The sequence below is a fragment of the Podarcis melisellensis genome (assembly GCF_964234715.1).
Source record: "Podarcis melisellensis genome assembly, chromosome: 11".
In the NCBI taxonomy this organism is placed as follows: domain Eukaryota; kingdom Metazoa; phylum Chordata; class Lepidosauria; order Squamata; family Lacertidae; genus Podarcis; species Podarcis melisellensis.
This window is the reverse complement of record NC_138543.1, coordinates 41161883-41185148: the sequence shown is the minus strand read 5'-3', so window position 1 is coordinate 41185148 and position 23266 is coordinate 41161883. Positions and strand designations below refer to the sequence as shown.

Below are 23266 nucleotides of genomic sequence, written 5' to 3'. Positions count from 1 at the left end.
GAGGAAATACATAGTAAGATGCTGGGAAATGGAATAATCTGCACTACATGTTATGAAGGAGGAGGACCTTTACGCTGGCCTGCCATCTTTGGTGGCAGGCCCATGTTAATTGCAGCATTTTGTGCTTCCTTGTAGGGCAGAAAATGAGCACCTTTCATTGGAAGATGCCAGTAATACGGTTCTATTAATCTCTGTAATGCACCTGCTTAAAATAACTAACAGATTTGAACCACTATTTGGAACTATTGTTGTAGTAGGAAACTGTCAGAAATTGGCATTTCCCCTGTCCTTTGAATCCACGAGGTACATTGCTTCTAAAGGCTTCGTGACAGTGAGCAAAGAAGGGGGTGGTTATGGGGGTAATTCCAAATTTAAACTACCGTATTTTTCCATTTATAAGACTAGGTTTTTCCCCTTAAAAATAATGTCCAATATTTAGGGGCATCTTATACATTGCGGCCGTCTCCCCCCATTTTCTTAAATCAGAGTCCCCAAAATAGGTGTCTTATACATGGGGGGGCATCTTATAGACAGAAAAATACTGTACATTAAGTAAAATTGAGCAAGTTGTATGTGTATGCTGGTTTAGATAGATAGAACTGTGTTAAGGGCCAATACTTTATCCTATAATACAACAAACTTTTATGGTTAATCTTAGTTGTGGCTAATGTATTCCAGATTGGGGAAAACAGAGCAGTATTATCTTACTTCCATTCAATTAACAGACTGTTTCAAGAAAGTTCAGCTGGAAAGCTTAATTTGCAATGCAGGTTTGAGTCCTAAGAAGTTTGGCAAAACGAAAGAAAGCCTGGATCTCTAAATTGCTCATTTTATAGACTGGGATCCCAAGAGGCCTGTGCCTGCCTGCCTGCCTGCAAAGCGTTTCCATGAAGGGTGGGAGATCCTGCTTTTCAGAAGGCCATGGTGCCTTGTGCCTCATTGAACAGTTCTCCCAAAAGTCCCCCCTAAGCTTGAGGAGTGATTTTTCAGGGGACACAAGTAAGAAGAGCAGTCCTGAAGAGCTCTAGTACACATGCAGATGACTGTACACTGCCTTGACTCCATGCAGTAATTGGTAAACCTTCCCATGGTTGTTGTTGTTTTTTTGCAGGCTTTTCATTTGTAGCAGCTTAGTTTTATAAAATGACAATTCATTTGGAAATATAATTTACCTAGGCTGGAATCCTGAACATATGTCTTTTTAATCTGTTGAAACCTGTGGGAGTTGAACTTGATTCTGTGACCTCTTTGGCTCACAACTTGTGGCACTTCCCACGCTTCGGTCTGCCAGATGCTCCCTCTTAAATAACTGGCTGCCCTTGTGAAGAACGCTGTGGATACTTCATGACAAAAGCACCTCTCAAACACAGGGTTACTAACCAGTTGCGAAACTACATATCTCACTGCCCTTGCTATTGGCTATTCTGGCAGTGGCTGGAGGGAGTTGGGAGTCCCACACCATCAGGAGGTCCACAGGTTAGCCACCCCTGCTGCTCTGTTGTATTCATTCCCATGCAGTTTTCCTTCATACTATTTCTTACTGGAGGAGCCTATATTTTACAGTCGACCCCCAAAGCTAATCTCTTGTTGGAAATCGTCTCCTGATCTCTGTGTTTATGACAAGACAGAGACACAAACCTTCAAGCTGCTGCCAGTGGAATCTGTCCAGCTGTGTAGAGCCCATGTGTAAACATCAGCTGAACACACAGACTTAATTGCAGGCTTGTCTGGTTTTGCATCAAGCTCATTCGCATATGTTTCCAAGCATCTCCATGTGTGGGCAGGCTTTGAAAACTTAACTGACCTCAGTTTGCCAAGGGATGTGACCTGCCAGCCCAGAGCCTGGCATGGATGAATAGCCAGGGCAGTTCAGCAGCAGTCAGTATGTTCAGTGCTTTGCTACTCATAGCACAGCAGCTAGAATAATTTCAATTCAAACCCATTTTAAAACGTTTGTTCAAGGCAGGCTTATTTTACATTAGGCTTAAATCTATCAGGCAGCATATCACGGACTTGCATTTCAGGAAACTACAGTATCACGTCCTTAAATCTGTATGTAGTTCCTCTATCTAGTAGAATTACATGCATTCTGACAATGGTATCTTATAGGTTGTTTTTGTTACCAAATTTTTACGATTATTTGCAATCAGGGTTGCCCCTAAAGAACCACATCAGGCAGTGTTGTTCACCTCAGACAGAAGAAGTGACAGCAGTTATTCAGTGCTTCTAGAACAGTGGTGGCAAAGGGTGGGCTGGATCTGCCACACTCCCTCCCCCCCAATTTTGCTGATCACAGTGGAATTGGCTGAGGTGCTAGAACCAGCATTACTAGAGCTGCTGCCATTTGCACCTTCTGGGAAACAGCACCGAAAGAGGTTGCATCTGCCTTCCCTTTCACACAAACTGCAGTTAGGTGTTGTAGTGGTGATAACCAGCTGTTCCTGTAAGAGTCTGGAAGTAAAAGAGGGAGGGTGGGTAATAAATGCAGTTCTGGGCTTCAGAACAGTGACAACACTGTGCCCAGAGAACTTACGTCTGAGTAGGCCTGCTTAAGTGCACACATGTCCTTATGTCCTCTTCCACACTGAGGATTAGGGCTGGGAGGCGGATGAAGCACATGTTGGCTCCAGGTCTTATAGAGAAGGTGGCTGCAGTGGGAGGAAATGTTTGGAACGCAGCAGATATGAGCAGTGGTGCCAGGGAACTTGAGGGGTGGCTATGCCAGCACCTGGTTTTCTTGGGGGTTTTTCTTTAGCACCTTCCCTGTATCCAAGCACTTCTCATTACTCTCTTCCTGCTCATCAGATGCTTGAGTTGGGTATGTTTGGAGTGGGTGGTTTTCATTCCCACCAGGGTGCAGAGGTTTCAACCACTGCCCAGCCTCATGATGAGGACAAAGCAAATTGTCTGCTCATTAGGACAGTCTTGTGGTGAGTGGAGAGGGGGCAATAACCTCTCTGCCTCACCATTCAGAAGCATACTGCCACTCAGAGGCAGTATGCTTCTGAATGCTAGTTGCTGGAAGCCACAGAAGGGGAGAGCGCTCTTGTGTTTGGACCCTGGTTGCAGGTTTGCCAAAGGCATCTGCTTGGCCATTGTGAGATCTGGATGGTCCATTGGCCTGATCCAGCAGGCTCTTCTCACATGTCCCTGTGTACTATTCATACTCGGTTTTAATTGTATTTTAATGCTTCTTTTATTTCTTACTGTATTTGAATTCCATCTGTTTTTTAAAAAGCACTGTAGCTTTTAGCACAGTTCATTACAGTTGCTGAACAACAGGCAGAATTAAGTTCCCTGGCAATTTTCAGGTGGTCAGTGGGGAGGAGGTTTGGAGTTCCTGAGCAATTCACTCTTCCTCTGAAAATTTAAAGCCCAGCAGCGAAATACAGGGATTCCTGTAAAGAAGAAGAAAAAACATACCATGCAAGATAGACGCTGGTCCACCCTGTGTCATACAGTTTGAAGCCTACATAGCTATGTTTGATGTGCTTTTCCATCTCTGGAAAATGTTGAGCTATTAGTATTTCCCCTTTTTCTTTGCCCACTCTGCAGGTGCCAGATTGCTTTATTGCCCAAATTACGTTCCTTGGCAACTGCTTTGTGTTTGCCAAATTGGTCATAGTGCAGTATTTTATGGTGTGCTTTTCACTTAAAAAAAGGAAAACAAAACTGGGTGGGAAGGATGTTAAAGTAAAAGTGTTAGTTAAATGTTTATTATTTTAGCCATTAAGGCCATAACAACAAGTAGTGTGCGCGAAAATGGGAAACTTCCTGGGAAGCTGTCATCAGTTTTAGGTGTAATGCAGTATGCACACATTGAATAAAACACATCTCAAAGCCCTGAATTCAAGTCTTTATTTTTCTTCCTTCACTGACAGGTTCCTTGAAGTCACAAACTACAGTTGGCAATCTGATTCTATCCATCTCCTGCAATTTGCAGTAACCCTTTGTAATTGGCATCCTACAGCCATACAAAGGGGGTGGGGCATGTGTTTTGAGATAACTTGGGCCAGTTCAGTCCTTATGGTAAACCTCCTGGTTTATCATGACAGAAACAAGTTGCAATAAGCCTTTGTGTCACCTGCTTCTCCTGCCCCCAGCACAATTGTGAGGAGAAGCTTTTGCTTCCATTTTTTATTAACTGCAATTTAGTGTTATATTTGACTAATCTTGGCTATGGTTTGTTTCAAACCAACTTCATAACCCATGAAATAAAACAAGTTGGACTTGTTTCAAACAAACCATAGTGAAATGTAACCACAGTTTTATGAGGTTGGAATGATTTCCAACTCATATCCACCCTAGAGGGAAGGAGTAAATACACAAGCTTGAGGCTTCTTCCACCTCAATCCCAACACAGCCACCCTTGACTTATGTCTTGAACCAGCTTTGTCTTTTGTTGAGTACCAGCAAATCTTTAACATATGGTCCAACCTTTGTTGAATAGTTGGAGTATAGGACTGTGGGGATGTAGGTTCAGATATCCTTGCTTGGCAATGATGCTAGGTGACTTTGAGCCACCCTATACTCTCATTGTAAAGTACGTCATAGGCCTGCTGTGAGGATAGACAGAAGAGAGAACAATGTAAACGTCTTGAGTGCCTTGAGGAAACATGGGATTTAATAAATAAATTGCCTCAAAATAAACACCCTTCTTAGAGCATTACAAAATAACTAGCTGACAGTGATTGGTATTCCATTCTACATCAATGGGAAGGTCTTTCACCCTCAAGGAAGAAAAGAACGACTTTTACCATTATGAAGCTGAGAGCTATCATTGGCCCTCATCTTCTCCCCTCTCTCTTTCCCTTGTGTGCTTAAGTTCATTGTTTCTATCATGGTTTGTTTAAACCACAATTTCCTGTTAGTTCCAAATGTGTGAACTGTACTGTAGTTTTGGTTTCTTAACTAGGATGTGAAACCACCATTTCTGCAGTACCAGACTCACAACTGGGAAGTTACACATAACACAGAAAGGTCAAACTAGGTTATTGCATGCAAGACAGTGCAAGCAAGGATAAAAGACCATTTCAGCAGCTCAGTACCCTAGGGCAATTGAAGTTTGTAAGGGGATAGCTCTTCCCAGGCCTCTTTTGCTGATCACCGTGAGGAGCAGTGGGTTAAAGAGCCCTTTGCCTGTGTTGGGGGTGGAGCCAATATTGCTAGCTCTTCCACACTTGATCCATTTACAATATGCCTCTTGGTAAAAGTAATGCTGAGCAGAAGCTCACAATTTCTCCTTGTGGCAGCAGCTTTCCATCATAAGGACTGGTTAGCTTCTCTGTACAGCTGCCATTATTGGAAGCAGAAATAAGCTTAATGTTTGATCCCTCAAATCAAAAGTTGTTCTGAACTGGTCATTCATAATCTATAATAGCTGCTAAATTAGCCTTAACCTAGCTACTCAAACTTTCTTTTTATACAGTGGTGCCTCGTAAGACGAAAAACTCGCAAGACAAAAGAGTTTTTCGTTTTTTGAGTTGCTTCGCAAGAGGAAAAAACTCGCAGAACGAATTAATTTTGTCTCGCGAGGTACCACTGTACCAATATAGCAAGTGTCTGTCATTGGTGGGTTAGTTTTTAAATTTGTTTTGTTTTTTAAATATTCCCTGGTTCGTAATCCTACATTCTTCTGTTTTGTTGTCTCCCCCCGCCTTCAAAAAATGAATACAGTCACTTAAAGTTGAAGCTATACATTCAACCTTTGCATTGTGTGTTTTTAAATTTCCTTAGAGATTATCCAGATTATTCATAATGGTTCCTTTCTGTTCTTTTAGTTGGATACATATCAAATATTTAAGATGATATTTTAAGAGGGTGGATTCATTATTAAATAATGCAAGTGAAAGACTGACTTCAAGTTCAGATGTAGTTTTCTCTTTGTATGTGTTAGGATGACATTCTTACTTTTTGTGAGACTTTTCTCAGCTTTTCTTAGATGGATTAACATGATCTCTCAAGTGCAAAAGGAACACTGCAGCCATAGGCCCTAGTCCAGTAACTTTTCTTTGCACGTGAATTTCTCCCATTTCTGGGAATGGCAGCTGCTCCATAGGCAACACACTCCCTGCCATTCCCAGGTAAGCGTTACAGAGATCCACAAGGTTTGCCTGTCTCTCTGTAAGGTTTACCTTGAAATACCATCCTGGAACACTTGGATGATTCTTGCAATATATAAATTGCATGTGAACATACTGTAAAGGATAATTTGGGGATTTGAAATGTCAGGCTTCCATTTGTATTCCCAAGATAAAATGTTTTAAACATGAATGCTGCCTGCTTTTGCTCATCTTAGTTCTCTGTTTTAGGGATCTGCTGACCCTCTAAACAGTGCTTTCCATTTGACATACAACATGGTATTAAATCTGCTGCGTGTGGAAGAAATTAACCCGGAATACATGTTAGAGAAATCATTTTACCAATTCCAACATTACAGAGCTATTCCAGGAGTAGTTGAAAGTAAGTTATGTGAAATACTTAATTGTTTCGTCAATTTGCCGACCATGATTTCTGTTCAAAGGGCTTACCTGCACAGTATTCGCCACAGAGCCAGTTGACCTGTTACTAATGAATATGAACTTAGTTGACAAGAACCATTATTCGCCCCAATTGCCAGGATCCTAAAAGCCTGGGAATGTTCCATGGATTTTTCTGTCTTATTTTCTTTTAATAACAGATGCCCTTGCCAAATCATAAGCTGCTTTTGCAAGTGACCTCCCTTTCAAAAGGAATTTGCCATCTTGCATCTGGAGTGGGTGGAGGCAGGAGGTTGTTGTTGAAAGAACACAAGCCCAAAGTCTCCTTGGATATACAGGACTCATTGCCTGCTTGCCAGATCCCCAGCTACTGAGTACAGCTGAAGGAAGGTTTCAGATGTTCAAATCTTTAACAAACCAAGTGCTGAATGCTGCGAATGCATCCCTATACAGTGCATCTGTTTGCTGGCACAATTCTGTTGCATTCACACTTTGTGTATTATATTTTCTAGCATATATTGAGTGTGCACTTAAATTGTAAAGAAGTCCTTAGAAGTGAGCATCAAATATTCTCCAACAAAATAATTTTTAATAGTAAGCCAGTACCCTTCTCTGCATGGGTGCAACACCCATAGGCAGCCTCATAGAGGATAGAAGAATGCTCTTTCACTGTCCCCGTCCCACCCCCAGTTGGCATGCTGGCACTGCACCAGGTTATTCCCTGTAACACCCTGGGGTGTTGAGGGCCTCTGCCAGGAAGAGGAAGGAAATGGAGGGGAAACGAGATGCTCTGGGGGGGGGGGAGAGATTCTTCTACATATGGATAGTGTGTTTCCTTGAGGAATACTCTTGCCCGTGGTTTGCTACCATATTGGGCGCTTCATATAATCTGTTTGTTTTACAATATTTATTTGCAGAGGTCAGTAAGTTGGAACAGCAGTACAATGAGATTGAAATTCCAAATGAGGAAAATGTGGTCATTTACTATAAAATCAGACAACAGCTGGCTAAACTGGGTAAAGAAATAGAAGAGTACATTCACAAGCCAAAGTACTGCTTGCCATTTTTACAGCCAGGGAGGCTGGTAAAAGTAAGTAGTTTCCCTCCCCCACCTCTATGTTTTTGTAATGTGCATTCTGCTAAAGTAGAAACACAAGCATTTTACCATCCAGTTCTTCTACGAGGCTCCTATGCCATCATAATGTTGGGGTTTTGCACCTGTGGATCTTAACACTCCATTAATGAGATGCACAAGGAAATTTATTAACAACAAGTAATAGTAATAACTACTATATAATGAAACGTTTCAGAAACAGTGCAGCATAATAAAATTATTAATAATATCAAAACATATCATCATACCGAGAAAAATATCCACAGGAAAGAAGAGGTATCTCCGAAGTTCACATTGTAAATTTTGTATTTATTTGTGTTTTGTTTTGTTTTGTTTTCCTCCCCCTTCCCTCGTTCATATAAATTGTATCTTTTGTTAGGAGTATGTTTCTGAGAGTTTTGCTTTATGTGTGGTATTTGCTTTACCTGTTTGTTTCGGGACATTTAGCATGATTAGGAAAAAAATATTATTTATAAATCTTAGTTCGTCATTTCCCCCCAGAAATTGGAAAAGTCAATTCTTGTTTATAAAGAAATACCTTCCTACTGTCACCCATGCACAGCTAGTTCCATTAGGGGCAATATTGCTGCCTCTCTAATACTAGGCATTGCACTACATAGGAGATTAATGTGATATATCTTGAGAGGTGATAATGAAATGATCCCACCCAACCGCCCACTATTTGTGGGATTATCCTACCCCTCTACAGCCAAATGGGTTGTGGGGCAGAGAAAAGAAACAGGGAAAGCCCTGTTGTAGTAGCCGACTTCCACTAACAGGACTGGTTACTTGAATCCAGCCCGAGTGACCAGCATATTGCTGTTTGGCAGCTGTTTACTCATGTAGCTGTTACATTTATTGATTGTTAATTTTCTTGGCTTGGATCCACATTTGCCACCCCACAAACAGAAGGGCTTCTGCTGGAGCGGGGAGAGGGGTGGGCGGGTGCAATTTTCACAGATTTCTCAGCTGTCCTTGAAGTGAACAATATAATTACCAACTTTCTTTCCAAATTCACTTCTGGACTTGGTGATCGTTTGCAACCGTCTGTATTACAAATGATGTAATTTCCCTTAAGGTCAGAATATGTTATAAATTATTGTTTCAGATGCAGCTTTATATACAAGCTTGATTTTGATTTTAGGTGAAAAATGAAGATGATGACTTTGGCTGGGGCGTGGTGGTGAACTTCTCCAAGAAATCAAATGTGAAGGTAAAACAATATCCGATGGCCTTTTCTTCCACTGGTAGATAAATATATACCTGATTGGAAAAAAGCCATATTTTAAAATGACACTTCAGAGTTCATAACTAATATGCTACCATCTGCTCAAGGAATCCTGTATTTCCCTGTGCTTTTTTTTATTGCCAGTATTAGAACAACTTTTCATATTTAGATGCCATGTAAACTCTTTGTTACTTTAAAATAGGAATAATGTCCTCAGATTTCCTAGCGCTGCCTACTCTCACTTGTTGTTTTGATTAATTTTTAAGATATTGATGGGACCCAGATAATTTGGATTTTATTTTTTTAATGGTGACAGGCTAACTTTGTATTATTGTTATTTTAACTTGCATCTTTCTCTTTTCTCCTGTGTAACGCACGCTGTATGTTACCAGCAGAATTGAAAAAGACTCCCTTTTGGAGTTTTCTGCATGACATACTTGGCTACCTGTTTTAAAGTGCAGCCAGCACTGATGATGTAACCGGGTATTGGTTGTTTTGTGTGCCCTTAGAGTATTTTATGCATATGTCAGCCTGTTCCAAGTTTGAGTAAACAGCACATGTTTTAACATGTTGGCTTAAAGCTGCTTTTCCACATATGGGTTGCATTTTCAAATGCAGTTCAGATGACACAAGTAAACAGAGCTCTTTAAACCAAAATTAAAACAGCTGCTGTAAATATCTTTTGTACGAAATAGGATGGTATTATCCACAACTGTCTTTATGAATAAATACTTTGATTATTGGGTAATCTAATAGTGGAACAAATCATGTGTTTCTGTTTACAACTGGCCGTTTTAAAGCTATCTGTGATACAGTGTGAAATTCTTCCAGTGTCTTCTGATAGTCCTCTTCACATGCTATCCCCTGTCAAGCAAAGCCTCTCTTCTTTTCTCAAAAGGAAGTGAGACGCAAATATCCATAGCATGCCATATGATGAGGTGAGGTGTTTCACTTCTTGCCCTCTGATTTGATCCTTTGCCAACAGGCTTTTGCTGTATCTGCCTTTTATATATAAATACTTGAAACGCAGCCATTGGCAACTAAATTGTGGTCTAGGTGAGCAACGGTAACCACAGATCCCTTTCTGGCAAATACCTGCCCCTGGTTGCCTCCCAGCATCAAGCGAAATACCCCGCCTCTTCCAAGTTTTCTTTGCATCAGGGAGAACTCTGAATTGGCTTCACACTGTGCTGGTTGGGACTTGAGAGAGACAACAGTTGCCCGTCTCTCAAGTTCTTAGGATTAGAACTTGGGGGAAGGAGGAGGTCTTCCAAGATACTGTGAAAGATTCTTACTGTTCATGAGTGCCTCAAAATCAGTGTGGGAAGAGAGGCCAGGTCCTCTCTTGAGCCTTCTGCACGTGCCAGTCAGTTTGAGGGTCGGGGAAGCAAAAATCAGCAGTTACCACAAATAATAGTTGGCCCAAAACTACAACTCAGGTCACTTTAGGAGAAGCAGCAATATTGCTACATATTAGGCTTGCTAAAACAATCTGCTTTACTGGATTTTGTCCTTCCTTATCCATAATTTTTATTAGAAGTTAAGCAGTTTTGTATATTTAAAAACTCCTGGATGGGTAATATTTAGACCTGGTGATTTGTCAGTTTTAGGTTTGTCAATAAGGCTCTAGCTCTAGAACTTCAGCTCTCCTCACAAACTGCTATCCTCAGTTCTTCAGATTCCCTTCTTGGAAAAAACATTTTGGCAGTTATATAATTTGCCCTCCATTTCCGCAGTGAAGAAAGATGCAAATAATTCATTAAGCTTTTATACGTTTTATGAAGGAAACCTTCTTGCCTCTAAGAGCTTCTTTGACTCTGTTCTTTAACTCTGCTAGTATCCTTTTAGACCATTTCATGATCTTCAGTATACTAACTGAGCTTCTGCTGTGATTTTGAATAATCCTCAAGCTTTCTGGAGTTTTGACCCTCTTCAGATTTCCTGTCAAATTATGGCAGAGAGCCATAGACTGAGTGATCTGTGTAGCTATGGATCGAAAGAGGCTCGCAAACAAAAGCTAATAATTCTTAACAACCTGCCATAGCAAAGATTGACTTCATTTGATCAAGAGCCTTATAGTCCACCTCGGCCAAGGAGCTATTGTGGATTTATATCAATATTCTCAGGTTTATATAGAATAACAACATGTGGAGCTATATAATTTGATATTAGTCAAAGAATATTTAGAACTTAACTAATAGAAACATTCTTGTTTCTCACGCATCTTTTACTAGTGTTAAAGAACAACTCCTTATTCATACTAACTTGGTTTCTTGCTACCACTGTAGCCTAACTCTGGTGAGCTGGACCCACTCTATGTTGCTGAAGTCCTCCTGCACTGTAGCAAAGAAAGCTTAAAAAATTCTGCAACTGAAGCTGCAAAACCAGCAAAACCCGATGAAAAAGGGGAGATGCAGGTGAGATCCCCCCCCATAAAGTAATTAAAACAACAAGTGTATGGCTTTTCACTTTTTGAAATATGGCAACCCTAAGTATGGAAGAACGATAGACATACATTGATAATAACAAGTAGGTCCCATGTCACTGCCTGGGGATAAGTGTGGACTCAAACGTTTGCTGAAGAGTGGTTTGCTTCTCAGTGGAAATCACAGAAGTGGTTTTGATGTAAAAGATGGTGCAGTGGTCTATGGGTTGTAAAAGTCTAACTCAATGAAATTGCATCTTGCAGCATTCCCTGCTGGGTAGATGGGTGATCAGGTTATTCACAACTATAAGGGTCGTCCCTAAAGTAAATAAATGCAATAGGTGTACAACCAAATGGAAAAAGATTAAGATAAACCCAGCTATTATCCATGAGGGTTGAGCTGCTCAGCTTGCTCTGAAAATATCCCAGCCGTCTTTCTAAAGAACGGCCCAAGGCCATGTGCAGTAAGTAGCAGACGTTAAAACAATGCTATAAAATGGCACAAAAGTGTTGACAGAATCTTCTGATTCCAAATTCAGTCCCCCAACCCTCCAAGAGGCAGTTGGTAACTAGATTTGAGTTGATCATACAATTCTGCAATGTAATGCATTGGTTTTTGGTTGGGTTTTTTTTAAAAAAAAAAACACTCCCCCCCCCCCCAATCTTATATGCAATTCCTTGCTTGGCTAATAATACATTTAGCCAAGATGGAATGAAAAACTGTTGCATTTTCATTTATTAATTCCCCCCCCCCATCATTTAGGGTTAACTTTCAAATGTACATAGCTATATTCACAAGTGATTCGTAAAAATTGGGAAATGGCCTATAATTTATAGTCTGTGTATTTTATCCCAAGACTTAGAAATATTGCGTGAACTATTAGGTAGCTAGATGGATTATTTTACATCCATAGCTTGTCTTCCTTCCTTTTTCTGTGCCTTAGCCATTCTCTGACAGCATAACAGTGAGTTTACATAGAACAGAGGATGCATAACAGTGATTTAGAACTCTTCGGCTAAAGCAAAGTTACTTCAACCCCCATCTCCCCCTGCCCTGAAGGAAAAAAAAGATTATTCAAGCTTATAGCAGGCTTCAGTGGTAAATCCCAAGATCTGCCCCTTAATATTCTGTTGACTTTTTTTTATTTTTAGGCAGGCTCTGAGAGTCTGTTAAACTATTTGTTGGCTTGACAGGAGAAAAGTTCCCTTTTTCATGCAGCCATTAAACATTAAAGACATTTTCCCTTCACTTCATTCCAACACAGAGTTGACAATTTATTTTGTGGACTTTAAGAGGAAGAAAAAAGTGCCTTTGCCATAATGAAACTATTCCAGTTGGCCCCAAGCTGGGCACATTCTGTCACTGAGCATTGTTAGAAGATAATTGTAGTGACTCCATTTGGGTCAGTAGGAGACGTTCTCTTGTCAGGCAGAGTTGTAAATATAAAATCATCATTTAGATGTCATCATTTTCCAATACATCTTAAAACAGAATTTATTATTTTTGGAGCTTGCCTCTCCCCCTCCCCTCTTCAGGAAAACTACTTGTGAAGCCAATTGAATAGACTATGTAGGAAATCAATGCTCAAATGAATGCTGTAGTTCTTAACACATGCAATAGGCACCATTTAAATACACATGTGTAGTATGATCTCTGAAAACTCTACGTGTATTAAGTAAGAGAAGCCTAGGCTATGCTCAATGTATGCTGTGCACAAAACAATATAACTGCTTAGCAATCATAGATTAATGTGCATTTTTAGTTCATCCATCACCATATGTTTCAATAGGTTGTTCCTGTTTTGGTGCATCTTCTGTCAGCAATCAGCAGTGTTCGCCTATATATACCCAAAGACCTGAGGCCTCTTGATAACAGGCAGAGCGTACTGAAGTCAATACAGGTACTATAACTTTGAAAAGCTGAAAGTGCATAGCACTTCTTTTCCAAAAACAAAATACTTCACATTCATGATCTAGTTATCCTTATTGTGAGATAAGTCAGTGTTGCTATTGCCCATATCAGATACCTAAGGCCACTGTGAAGTTCATGGCACAGGTGAGATTCAAACTTGATCGTTCATTATTTGTAGCCCATTCTGTTAACCAATACATGATATCAACTCTCAGAGATCTGAAAACATCTTCTTTATGCCATGATGCAATAGAGATCATACTTTTAAACACTTTTTAAAAAAAGCATCAGATCCTAACGTTTGCTTTTATCTGTCTTTTCTTTTAAGGAAGTGCAGAAACGGTTCCCTGATGGCGTTCCTTTGCTGGATCCTATTGATGACATGGGCATTAAAGATCCAGGTCTGAAGAAAGTAATCCAAAAAATAGAAGCGTTTGAGCACAGGATGTATTCTCACCCACTTCACAATGATTCTAATTTGGAAACTGTGTACAAACTTTGTGAAAGAAAAGCACAGGTAATGAAAAGCTTTTCAAGTGCATCTTATTTTGGAGGGAAAGTAATTGGGTGATAAGAGTACCCATTTTGCATACAGGTGATCCCAGATTCAATCCCCAGCATCTCCAGTTTAAAAAAGGTGGTGGGTGAAGAGAGAGACATCTGGCCAATCTGCTGACAGGTAGTAGATAATATTGCACTAGGTGGTCACAAAGAATCTGTCCTGGTTATCGGTCCTGTCAATCATTCCATTAGCCTTAAAGCAATGGGCCACATAAGTACACAGGTAAATTGGTGGTAGTTCCAGATAATTTGAGGAAGGAATATCTCTCAGAAACACATTGCTGAAGCACTTTTGGAAATGGTAGATTTTCCTTTCATACCCAGAAGCTCAAGGCAGATTCACTGTGTAGTCTTACTCTAAAACGAGAGCAAAACATATGCATCTCAACTAATATGAAGGGTGCTCACATGTCTACACCATGACGTTTTCCTTCAAAATGCTTGCAGGCAGGGCGATGCCACCTCCGAGTAACATTAAAAGCAAAAGACACAATTTATGTCTGTATGTTTGGTAATTACAAGCATGTATGTGAATATTGCATTTGAGTACAAGAACCAGTTGTATAAACATTATCGTAAGAGCTGCTCTGAGAAATTGCTGTATTTGATATTCTTCCAGATCAGATTGGCATAAAGAATTGGGAAGGCTTAGGGTTTTTGGGCTGGTGGTGACTGTCTTTTCACTTTCCCACAAGGCCCACGACTTGGCTCTTGTCCTTGATGGAAGTGTGTCTGCAGGCATCTTGGTGTAGTGCCTCATGTGGTCTGGATAGTGTCAATTAGTCTTTACAGGGCTAAGAATTCCTGCTGGGTTTGTTTTGTTTTTTCTCAAATCGTAGTCTTATACTTGAGCATACATCTCTTGCTCCATCCCATCAGAATTGAGAGGGGGTCGGGTGGACCAGTGCTTAGAAGCAGTGATGTGCTGGTTGTGAGCCAATAAGTAGAAGCTGAATCCTGATACAACATGGGTGTTATGTGTCCTGAGTTCCCTGGTAGGTGGGGAGATGGCCTGTTCTGGACAGTGTTAAAAGGGACCTCTTGGGGGTACTACTGGATCCAGCATTATCACTGGAGGCTCAAGCAGCTATAAGCCCCCTTTTCAACAGAAATGACTTGGTCACTCTGCTCCATGCTCTGGTAACTTCCAGGTTGGATTATTGCAACACATTCCACACAGGGTTCCCTTTGGAAACTTTTAACTGGTCCAAAATCATCATTTAGAACTCATATAACCCCTGCTTTAAAACAGCTGTGCCTGTTACCAGTTTATTTCAGGGACCAGTTCAGAGTGCTCACTTCAGCGTTCAAAGCCCTAAATAACTTAGGTCCAAATATCTGAAAGACCACCAACTTTTCTTTGGAGGTCTTTAAGCAGAGGCTTGACAACCATATGTCAGGAGTGCTCTGATGGTGTTTCCTACTTCGCAGGGGGTTGGACTCGATGGCCCTTGTGGTCTCTTCCAACTCTATGATTCTATGACTTTTTTACATACTCTGTCAGGGATTGAGATTGGTACATGGGGCCCTTTAGGTAATTTTGCCACCCATTGAAGTTCCAGTGGGGGGGGGGGGTTGCCCAGGAGAAGACAGCCCCTAAGCTCTGACTTCCCTCCTCACAGAGTGGTGCCTGGCCCTTTTATTCTCTTGTTTTCATTATATGATGCTTAAGACCCACCTCTTTACTCTGACATTGACATCTGGGAAATATATTTCTAATACCCACTTTGTTTGATTGTAAGCTGTTCTAACTGATTTTAATATCGTATTTTCACACTGTTTTAACCTGCCCTGGGATGTTATGGGGAAGGGTGGGCTAGAAATCTTATCAATAGTTATGATAGTAATGCATTATTGCCATAGAGAATTCTTAACTTTTTTTGTTTTCTTGCTCACAAATCTGTTTCTCCCTTTGCTTCGCAGATGTATGGGTGGATATGTGGCCTGTGGAGATTGAAGTTCTACATTCACAATAAAACTTTGGTGTTTTTTTTTCCAGGAGGCAGGGTCAAAAGTGTCTTAATGCCTGATTTCTCGTAACACCACTTTGCTTGTGTTTAACTTCAGATCGCTGTAGACATTAAAGCAGCAAAACGAGAACTGAAGAAAGCCAGGACTGTTTTACAAATGGATGAGCTCAAGTGTCGTAAACGTGTTTTGAGAAGGTTGGGTTTTGCAACCTCCTCGGACGTCATAGAGATGAAAGGCCGAGTCGCTTGTGAAATCAGCAGGTAACATATGTTACTGTTGTAGAAAAGACAGGCAAACAGATGTTTGTATGCAATTTCCCTCTGTGTAATACAGTGGGACATTCTGAAATCTCATGTTAAAACATATGGGGGGGCAGTATTGAAGTGATCCTAGGTTATTGAAAGTAAAAAGTACACAGTAAATTTAAAGGACAGAAAAGCACAGTGAGGCTGGGATCCAGAGAACTCCATGAACCCAGCAGGGCTTTGGTTTGTGTTCTTCTAAACAGCAGCCCCCACATAGCCACTTAAGCAAACTCCTTTGGAAATTGCAGGTCCTTTCAGAAGCAGTTTATTTGAAATACTTTTACCCCATCATTTATCAGGGTGGCACCGGGTATCTCCTGCTCAGAGGAAGTAAAGTCAAAAATTGTACTGGGTGGGCCCAGTTTGTGAACATACCTCAAACCACTGTCTGGATCCCACTTTGAAATATGATGTCAAAGATACACGGTATCTTCTCTTTAGATCCCTATATTAGTTTATAAAACAAATATTATGGTGTTTGTGTAAATCATCTAGGAGTGGCACTCACTCTCTGATAGCAACACCTTAACATATTTTGAATATTCAACACTATTAATTGGTAACAAAAAGGCTGCAAACCCAGAACAAGAATGTGAAATCTGGAACTTTATGCGACTTCTTTGTGTTCAGTGTTTAGATTCTCCAGAGTGTTCCATTACAGGACGTGGACGCTCCTTCCTTGGAGGTTCTTAAGATGAGCTTGGGTGTCCGTCTGTCATGGATGCTTTCACTGAGATTCCTACATTGCAGGGGGTGGGACTAGATGACCCTCTGGGTCCCCTCCAACTCTATGACTCTATGATTGTATATTAACTTGCATCTGAAAATCAGAGGGGGTTTTTTAAAACGTATCTTGGTTTAGCTTGGCAGAATTAACCCAAAATATGTTGTGACTTTGTAATAGTAACCATTAGAGTATAGAAAATTATTTAGAAGCTTGATATATGGTCCTTTTTAAAATTTTGTTCTTTCTCTCCAAATAAACATGCTTAGCCAAGTTTGTTTATTCCCTTCAGTCTCATAAAATACGCTGGGTAGGATTCAGCTGTTGAGTTGTTAGTGGAGGCCCTGCACCAGGGCTTCTGCTCATGCACTGGCCCCTTCCTCTTCCCCCAAACACCCCCCAGACATTGACTAGGTGGCTGGGTAGATCTCCAGAAGAGCACATGGGAGGAGGCAAGCGGGGATCAATCCATCTGGCAAGCCAAAACCCTTACCCCCATAGTTCTGGCACCAAAGTGCAGTGTGGATTCTGTTCTTCTTGCTTAATCTCCTCCAGCAAGTCCACTTTCAGCTTCTGAACACTACATGACATGCTAATCCATCTTGACCTTTGTTTCCAAATTTTGTTTCTCAGACCCCTGTAGTTTTCTGGTATGCCACCTGTAAAAGTTATGACGACATCCAGATACTTCACTTGCTTGCTCTTTTTCTCATTGGTAGTGGAAGGGCACTTTCTGGCTTAAATGTCTTTATTACTAATTCTTCTGCCTTTTGAACAGAAGCTACTGATCAATTTTCCAGAAAATTGCTTTCAAATGTATAAAAAGACGAAGAAATATCTAACCCTGTTGATTGCATTTCCTCTTCCAGTGCTGATGAGCTGTTGCTGACGGAAATGATGTTCAATGGACTTTTCAATGACTTATCTGCAGAACAAGCAACTGCTTTACTAAGCTGCTTTGTATTTCAAGAAAATGTAAGTTAAGTTTGCATAACCAGAAAAACCTAAATTTGTTCAGCCATAATTTATATCTAAATGAATGTTTCGTTCTACCTTGCTTTCTAGTCAGAAAAGGGGGCTAAAAAGCATTTGTAAAACTAATATACAATCCTAGATTCAAGCTAAAATAATTGGGCAGGGTACATGCAGGATGAGACACTACCATGCAGGGAGGGCAAGAGAGTCCTGGACTTCCACTGGGTTGAGATTTCCTCCTGATAAGTAACACCAGAGAAAGCTGGAAACAGACAGTCAAGCAGACAGAACCAGAGCAGAGAAAAAGGAGTCTAAATGGCACCCACAACAATCAAGGCATCTCCTTCTACTGAGTTCCTTGTCTCAAAATGAATTTTTAAAAACTCGGTTGTTTTTATTTTAATTTTCCTAGCTGTTTTTATTTTAATTTTCCTATATTATAAAGTGCATTCCAAAAGTGTCATTGGTCAGGATCCAGAAAGTTTAACGGATGAGAAGAAAGCAGTTCTGTTCATTCACAAAGAAGTTTCTGGTTTCTGTTCTCCCCCACACCCTAAAACTGTGTTGTCCTGCATTGCATCCCATATTGCTGCCAAAGGAGCCTCTGCCCCTCTGAAGAACATAAGTGGAAGTGGGTGTGCACATGAAACACCCAAAGTTTATTGCATATATTCAGTAGAGAGGGAAAAGACATTTCTCTGACAGGCAGAAATGAAAAATAAGTATCAGAAACTTAGAAACTCAGAAATTTATCAGAAAATAAATAAGTATCAGAAACTTAGGTGGAATCCACTGTTGTGCAGGTGGACTTCCTCTCAGTGTGTGACTTCGCTTTCCTCTCCTCCCACTCCAGCCCCCTACGCACCCCCCAGAATCTGCTCTTGAGGGGTCCCCTAATCATCTGGAGCAGGTTCTGAGGGTATGTGGCAGGCTGCATAGAAGAGGAAGGTGAAGCCTGTTCTAATTTTGCATGGCCAGTGTTCAGTATTTCTTTCCCCTCGTCATTCAGTTGCATTTTTCAGTGATAAATTATTTGTAATCACTGGCTCCTATGTCAAATATCTAAAGAGCATTTTTGAAATTCTGTGGTTCAGTGGTAATCTCAAAGTTTATTTTTGTTCCAAGTTGATGTGTTGTAATATATTGGCATTGGGATAATGTTTCACTGAAAAGAAGTCCAGAGGCCCATATTCTGGACTGAAGTTTGGCACTACTCTTATTATTGGTCTATTTTCTGTAAAAGAAGCTTTCTTAGGAGTGTTAAAGGATTGATGAGTACAATCCACCACACATTTGATCCCACATGTTCTCTGCTTGTTTCAGACTTTGTGCACCAGCTACATAACTTGTGGTCTTTAGAGAAAAAATTATAAATTAAATAATGCCAAATGAATGGATATTGATGCTTTCTTCATCTTTTTTTCAGTCTAGTGAAATGCCCAAACTAACAGAACAGTTGGCAGGCCCCCTTCGCCAAATGCAGGTAAACTTCAGCAGATTTTTCTGGCATAGGAAATGCCGCATTCATTACTAAATGGTTTTACAAGCCATTAAAAGTCAATTACCTTCCCTTTCCTGCTCTGCAACCTAAACGTACACCATAGTATATATTTGAGATATTGCACCGGCACAGCTCTTGACATGCCTATACATCGTGCTAGCTTGGTACATTTAAAAATAAAATTTTATGGGGTGTTTGGGATGATATAATCCAAAATCTTTCTTGATATCTTTTAAAGTTTGTATTTAAATTTTAACATCGTTAAGATAGCTTGAGGGTGAGAGGAGGGCTTTTGGAATATTTTATCCAATGAGGGTTTTTGCATACTAGTGACTTATCCAGTATGGTTTTTGCATACTAGTGAGCTACATGAGCCTGTTAAACTAGCATTTTCTTCTGTGTTTACTTATGAAGGCCCATGAAGACATCTGCCTGGCAGTCTCCACTTCCTCAGTGGCTGCATTTAGATTAACAAACCAAGATACTGCTTTGTAAACTGCCTGGACATTTTTAATCAGAAATCAGTCTATAAATGTTGCAAAACAATTATCCCTCATACATCTCACACACAGCTGCTCTGCTCCTCTCATCAGGAGCCAGGAAATCTCCAGTTAACTAGTTTCCTATTACATCCAAACTGGAAGGTATGATAAATGAACAATCCAAGGTGGTTTAAGTTTGTCTTAATGTCCTGACTTGTTTGGATGCTGTTAGTCATAGCTTCCTGGTTTAGCTGTAAAGGAAAATGATCACTATCTGATGTGTCCCTGGCTTGCTTACTTGTTTGAAGGGAGGAGTGAAGCAGGTATGTATGAGGCAACACAATCAGTGTGCCAGTGGGTGTAGTGGTTAAGAGCGGTGGACTCGTAATCTGGTGAACCGGGTTCGTGTCTCCGCTCCTCCACATGCAACTGCTGGGTGACCTTGGGCCAGTCACACTTCTCTGAAGTCTCTCAGCCTCATTCACCTCACAGAGTGTTTGTTGTGGGGGAGGAAAGGAAAGGAGAACGTTAGCCGCTTGGAGACTCCTTAAAGGGAGTGAAAGGCGGGATATCAAATCCAAACTCTTCTTCTTCTTATTTCCCTTCTTGTACCTGCGTGGGCCTTAAGTTGCTCGACAGAGACCTTGGTCTAGGTGGCCCTGGGAAATGAGGTGAAGTGGGTGGCTGCTAGGAAGTGCAGCTTCTTGCTCATGGCACCCTGAGTGGGAAGTTCATGGAGCAGCTCTCCTGGCTCTATGGTCTTTTTAGCACCAGACCTTTGTTATTTCTCCAGGCTTTTTATACAACTAACATGTCCAACAGAGTCTTAGCTTTCTGTGCAAGTTGTTTTATTTTTCAAATTGAGCTTCTTGTCAGTTGTATTTTCCCTTATCAGAAATGTTTTAAATCTTGTTTTTGAACATTGCATTTTCTTGTTCTTTTGTAAGCTACCTACGGAACAAGCGGGCCATATAAATCTAGCGCTGCTGCCACTGAAAATAATAATCTCTGCTTGTTAACAGTCAATTGTCTGGCGTGCGTATTTCAGGAAGATAACTTTCATTTGGTTTGTCTCGAATTTTCAAAATCCTCTTTAAAGGAATGTGCAAAAAGAATCGCTAAAGTGTCGGCAGAAGCTAAATTGGAAATTGACGAGGAAAACTACCTGAATTCGTTTAGGCCGAACTTGATGGATGTCGTGCACACATGGGCCAATGGAGCAACGTTTGCTCACATATGCAAAATGACAGATGTCTTTGAAGGTACGTGCACTTGTATTACTACTAATGCATCTGAGGTGTGGGATGGTAGGATAGTACAGTTGTTTGCATGACAACAGTCCCTTCCACTGAGGCCTCCTAATCAGCAGCCTATGGGAGAATCTTTCTCTCTTGTCTCTCCTCCCCATGGCATGCTTTCTGCTCCTATTCTTTTTTCTCTTTCTCCCCAGTGTGACCCTTGTATTTTGTATCTCTCAGGGTGCACAGATGTAGACAGCCTGATCCTTGGTTCCACTGAATTCAGTGAAGTCTGCTCAAATGTTAACTATGCATAGGATTGAAGCTGTCTTTTAACCTTGTGTGGTTGGTACAAGAGGGAGGATGAGAAGTTGTTGTTGCACCTTGTCCCAGGTGCTTCGATTGCTTCCCAACCACTAGCCATTTCTGCTATCTCTGCAATGATGGCATGGATTTTGTGCTGTAGCAATCATCACTTTGGACGCAGCAGAAATGTTATTGGGGGTAAAGAATAAGAGAGGCTTGAAGTCACTTGTGTCATATACACAATTTATTTGGTTGCAGTGAAGCAGGCAATCAATTCTGTGGATGGTTGCATTTGCAAATGCCATATAAAAATGTCCCCCACCCTTCTTTCCCATGCAGATAGGTAGTAGCAGTAAGTCTTGCCCAATAAGTGAACTTTTTGCTGCTAGCTGGAGATGGAGACTTGCTTGATGAGCCAAGTCTGACATGCAGCATCAGGCAGGGTGGGATAATTAAGCTTTGTAAGCTGCCCACAGTAGCAATTTTCATTGGTAGGGTAGAAATTATATAAAACACAGACAAGGCACTGACCATAGTAGCATAACCCCAAACCACCATCACACCCATTTTTGCAAACGCAGAGTAAATGGCACATTCTTGTTTCCATATGGCAGATAAGCAATCCCTTTAACAGAAGAAGGAGTAAATACTGAGAGAAAGGCACTTTTTCTCTTTGTCATGACAAAGTCCATCTTAAGTGAAATTTCAGTGGCCATGTACATCATGCTGTGGTTGAGAAACTGGAAAGTAGAAAGTTCATATAGTTCAGTATGTCTAGCAGAAAGGCGGATGGAGTATATTTAAATGTCCTTTACTCCATACACACATCCTCTGTTTTAACCATACAAAAATGCTTCTGTGGATGTAAAAGTGTTCTTGGTTGCATTTTCATAATGAGCCCTGTAAGAGAAGTCAGTCTATACAACCAAAGTGATGGTTTGCTCAGAATACAGCATGCAGCAAACCCTTGGAGGATATATCCCAGCTTCTTTTGGCTCAGACTTCTGTCTTTTTGGTAATTGACTCCAGGTGGCTTTTTACTAGAGTTGCTGGATCCGGAATCAAATGATTAAATTTAATCTCTTGCTGAGACTGGCTGATAAAACTTCGATTTCATTTCTTTTTAACTTACAAAGTGAGAAGAACACACATTCCTAGCCTATAGATTTCCACACCTTATACCTGCTCCACCATGTATCTAAATGTATCCCATAATCTTTGAAATGAAGCCATTCATTTCCTTCATGTACACACTACAAAAATATGCAGGAGGTTAGGAAGAAGGAAGCTTGAAAGTACCCTGCTTCTTATGATGGGGTAGCCTGAGAGCTGCAATGAGAAGCCTGTGCAAGAAGAATAAGTTAAAACCATTGCCCTAGGTTGACGAAGTATAGGTGATAACGTTAGTTGGAACCCATCCTTTCTGATAACACAAGTTGGGAAAATTAATATTCATGACCTTATGATTATCTGTTTGGGGAAAACTATAGGACTGAGATGTTTCAGTCCTGCTTGAGTAGACAGCTTTACAACCACCTGGTAGAAAAGGATCTGCTATTCCTTATTAGAAAATGTCTGCTTTTACTGCAAGCCCTTTCTTGCCCATGCAGGGAGCATAATACGCTGTATGAGGCGGCTAGAAGAATTGCTTCGACAGATGTGTCAAGCAGCAAAGGCCATTGGAAACACAGAACTGGAAAACAAATTTGCAGAAGGTCTGTATGTTCAGCTTCTTATAAATTGCATGCATCTTGAAATGTAGAGTCTTTTCACAGGCAATTTTAAATTTCTTAAACAAGTCAGAGTGTCCCTAATGTATTAATGGTAGGTTCCATGTATCCTTTTATCTGCTGTGATCCAGTTCTTTCATGGAGCAGATAACTGGAAAGCCCTTGATGTCTCCACAGCCCCCTCAAACTAGTTATACACACATTTGAGATGGAAACTGGGGAAATGATACTCAATTTGAAATTGATACTGAGCTTCAACTCAGGTGCATTGTTAATGTATCCCCTGTTGCTAGTATCAGCAATAGGTACAGCTAC

At 40.7% G+C, this 23266-nt stretch overlaps 1 protein-coding gene and 1 long non-coding RNA gene across 2 annotated transcripts in view; one reads left to right on the top strand and one right to left on the bottom strand.

The window, feature by feature from the left end:
- The window catches only part of MTREX (Mtr4 exosome RNA helicase), a 42877-nt gene that overhangs the window by 19302 nt on the left and 309 nt on the right, over nt 1–23266 (top strand). Inside the window, exons 16-26 of the mRNA XM_081929629.1 lie at nt 6312–6462; nt 7397–7569; nt 8738–8806; nt 11110–11238; nt 13037–13147; nt 13487–13675; nt 15787–15950; nt 17589–17694; nt 19121–19177; nt 20777–20939; nt 22832–22936. Of these exons, the coding sequence (XP_081785755.1) occupies nt 6312–6462; nt 7397–7569; nt 8738–8806; nt 11110–11238; nt 13037–13147; nt 13487–13675; nt 15787–15950; nt 17589–17694; nt 19121–19177; nt 20777–20939; nt 22832–22936 (1417 nt within the window). The remainder of the gene's footprint in view (nt 1–6311; nt 6463–7396; nt 7570–8737; nt 8807–11109; nt 11239–13036; nt 13148–13486; nt 13676–15786; nt 15951–17588; nt 17695–19120; nt 19178–20776; nt 20940–22831; nt 22937–23266) is intronic.
- LOC309380217 lies at nt 21444–22833 on the bottom strand. Its single transcript, XR_014172721.1, has 2 exons — nt 22636–22833; nt 21444–22596 (listed from the first exon to the last, which is right to left on the bottom strand). It is a non-coding gene; the product is annotated as an uncharacterized lncRNA (long non-coding RNA).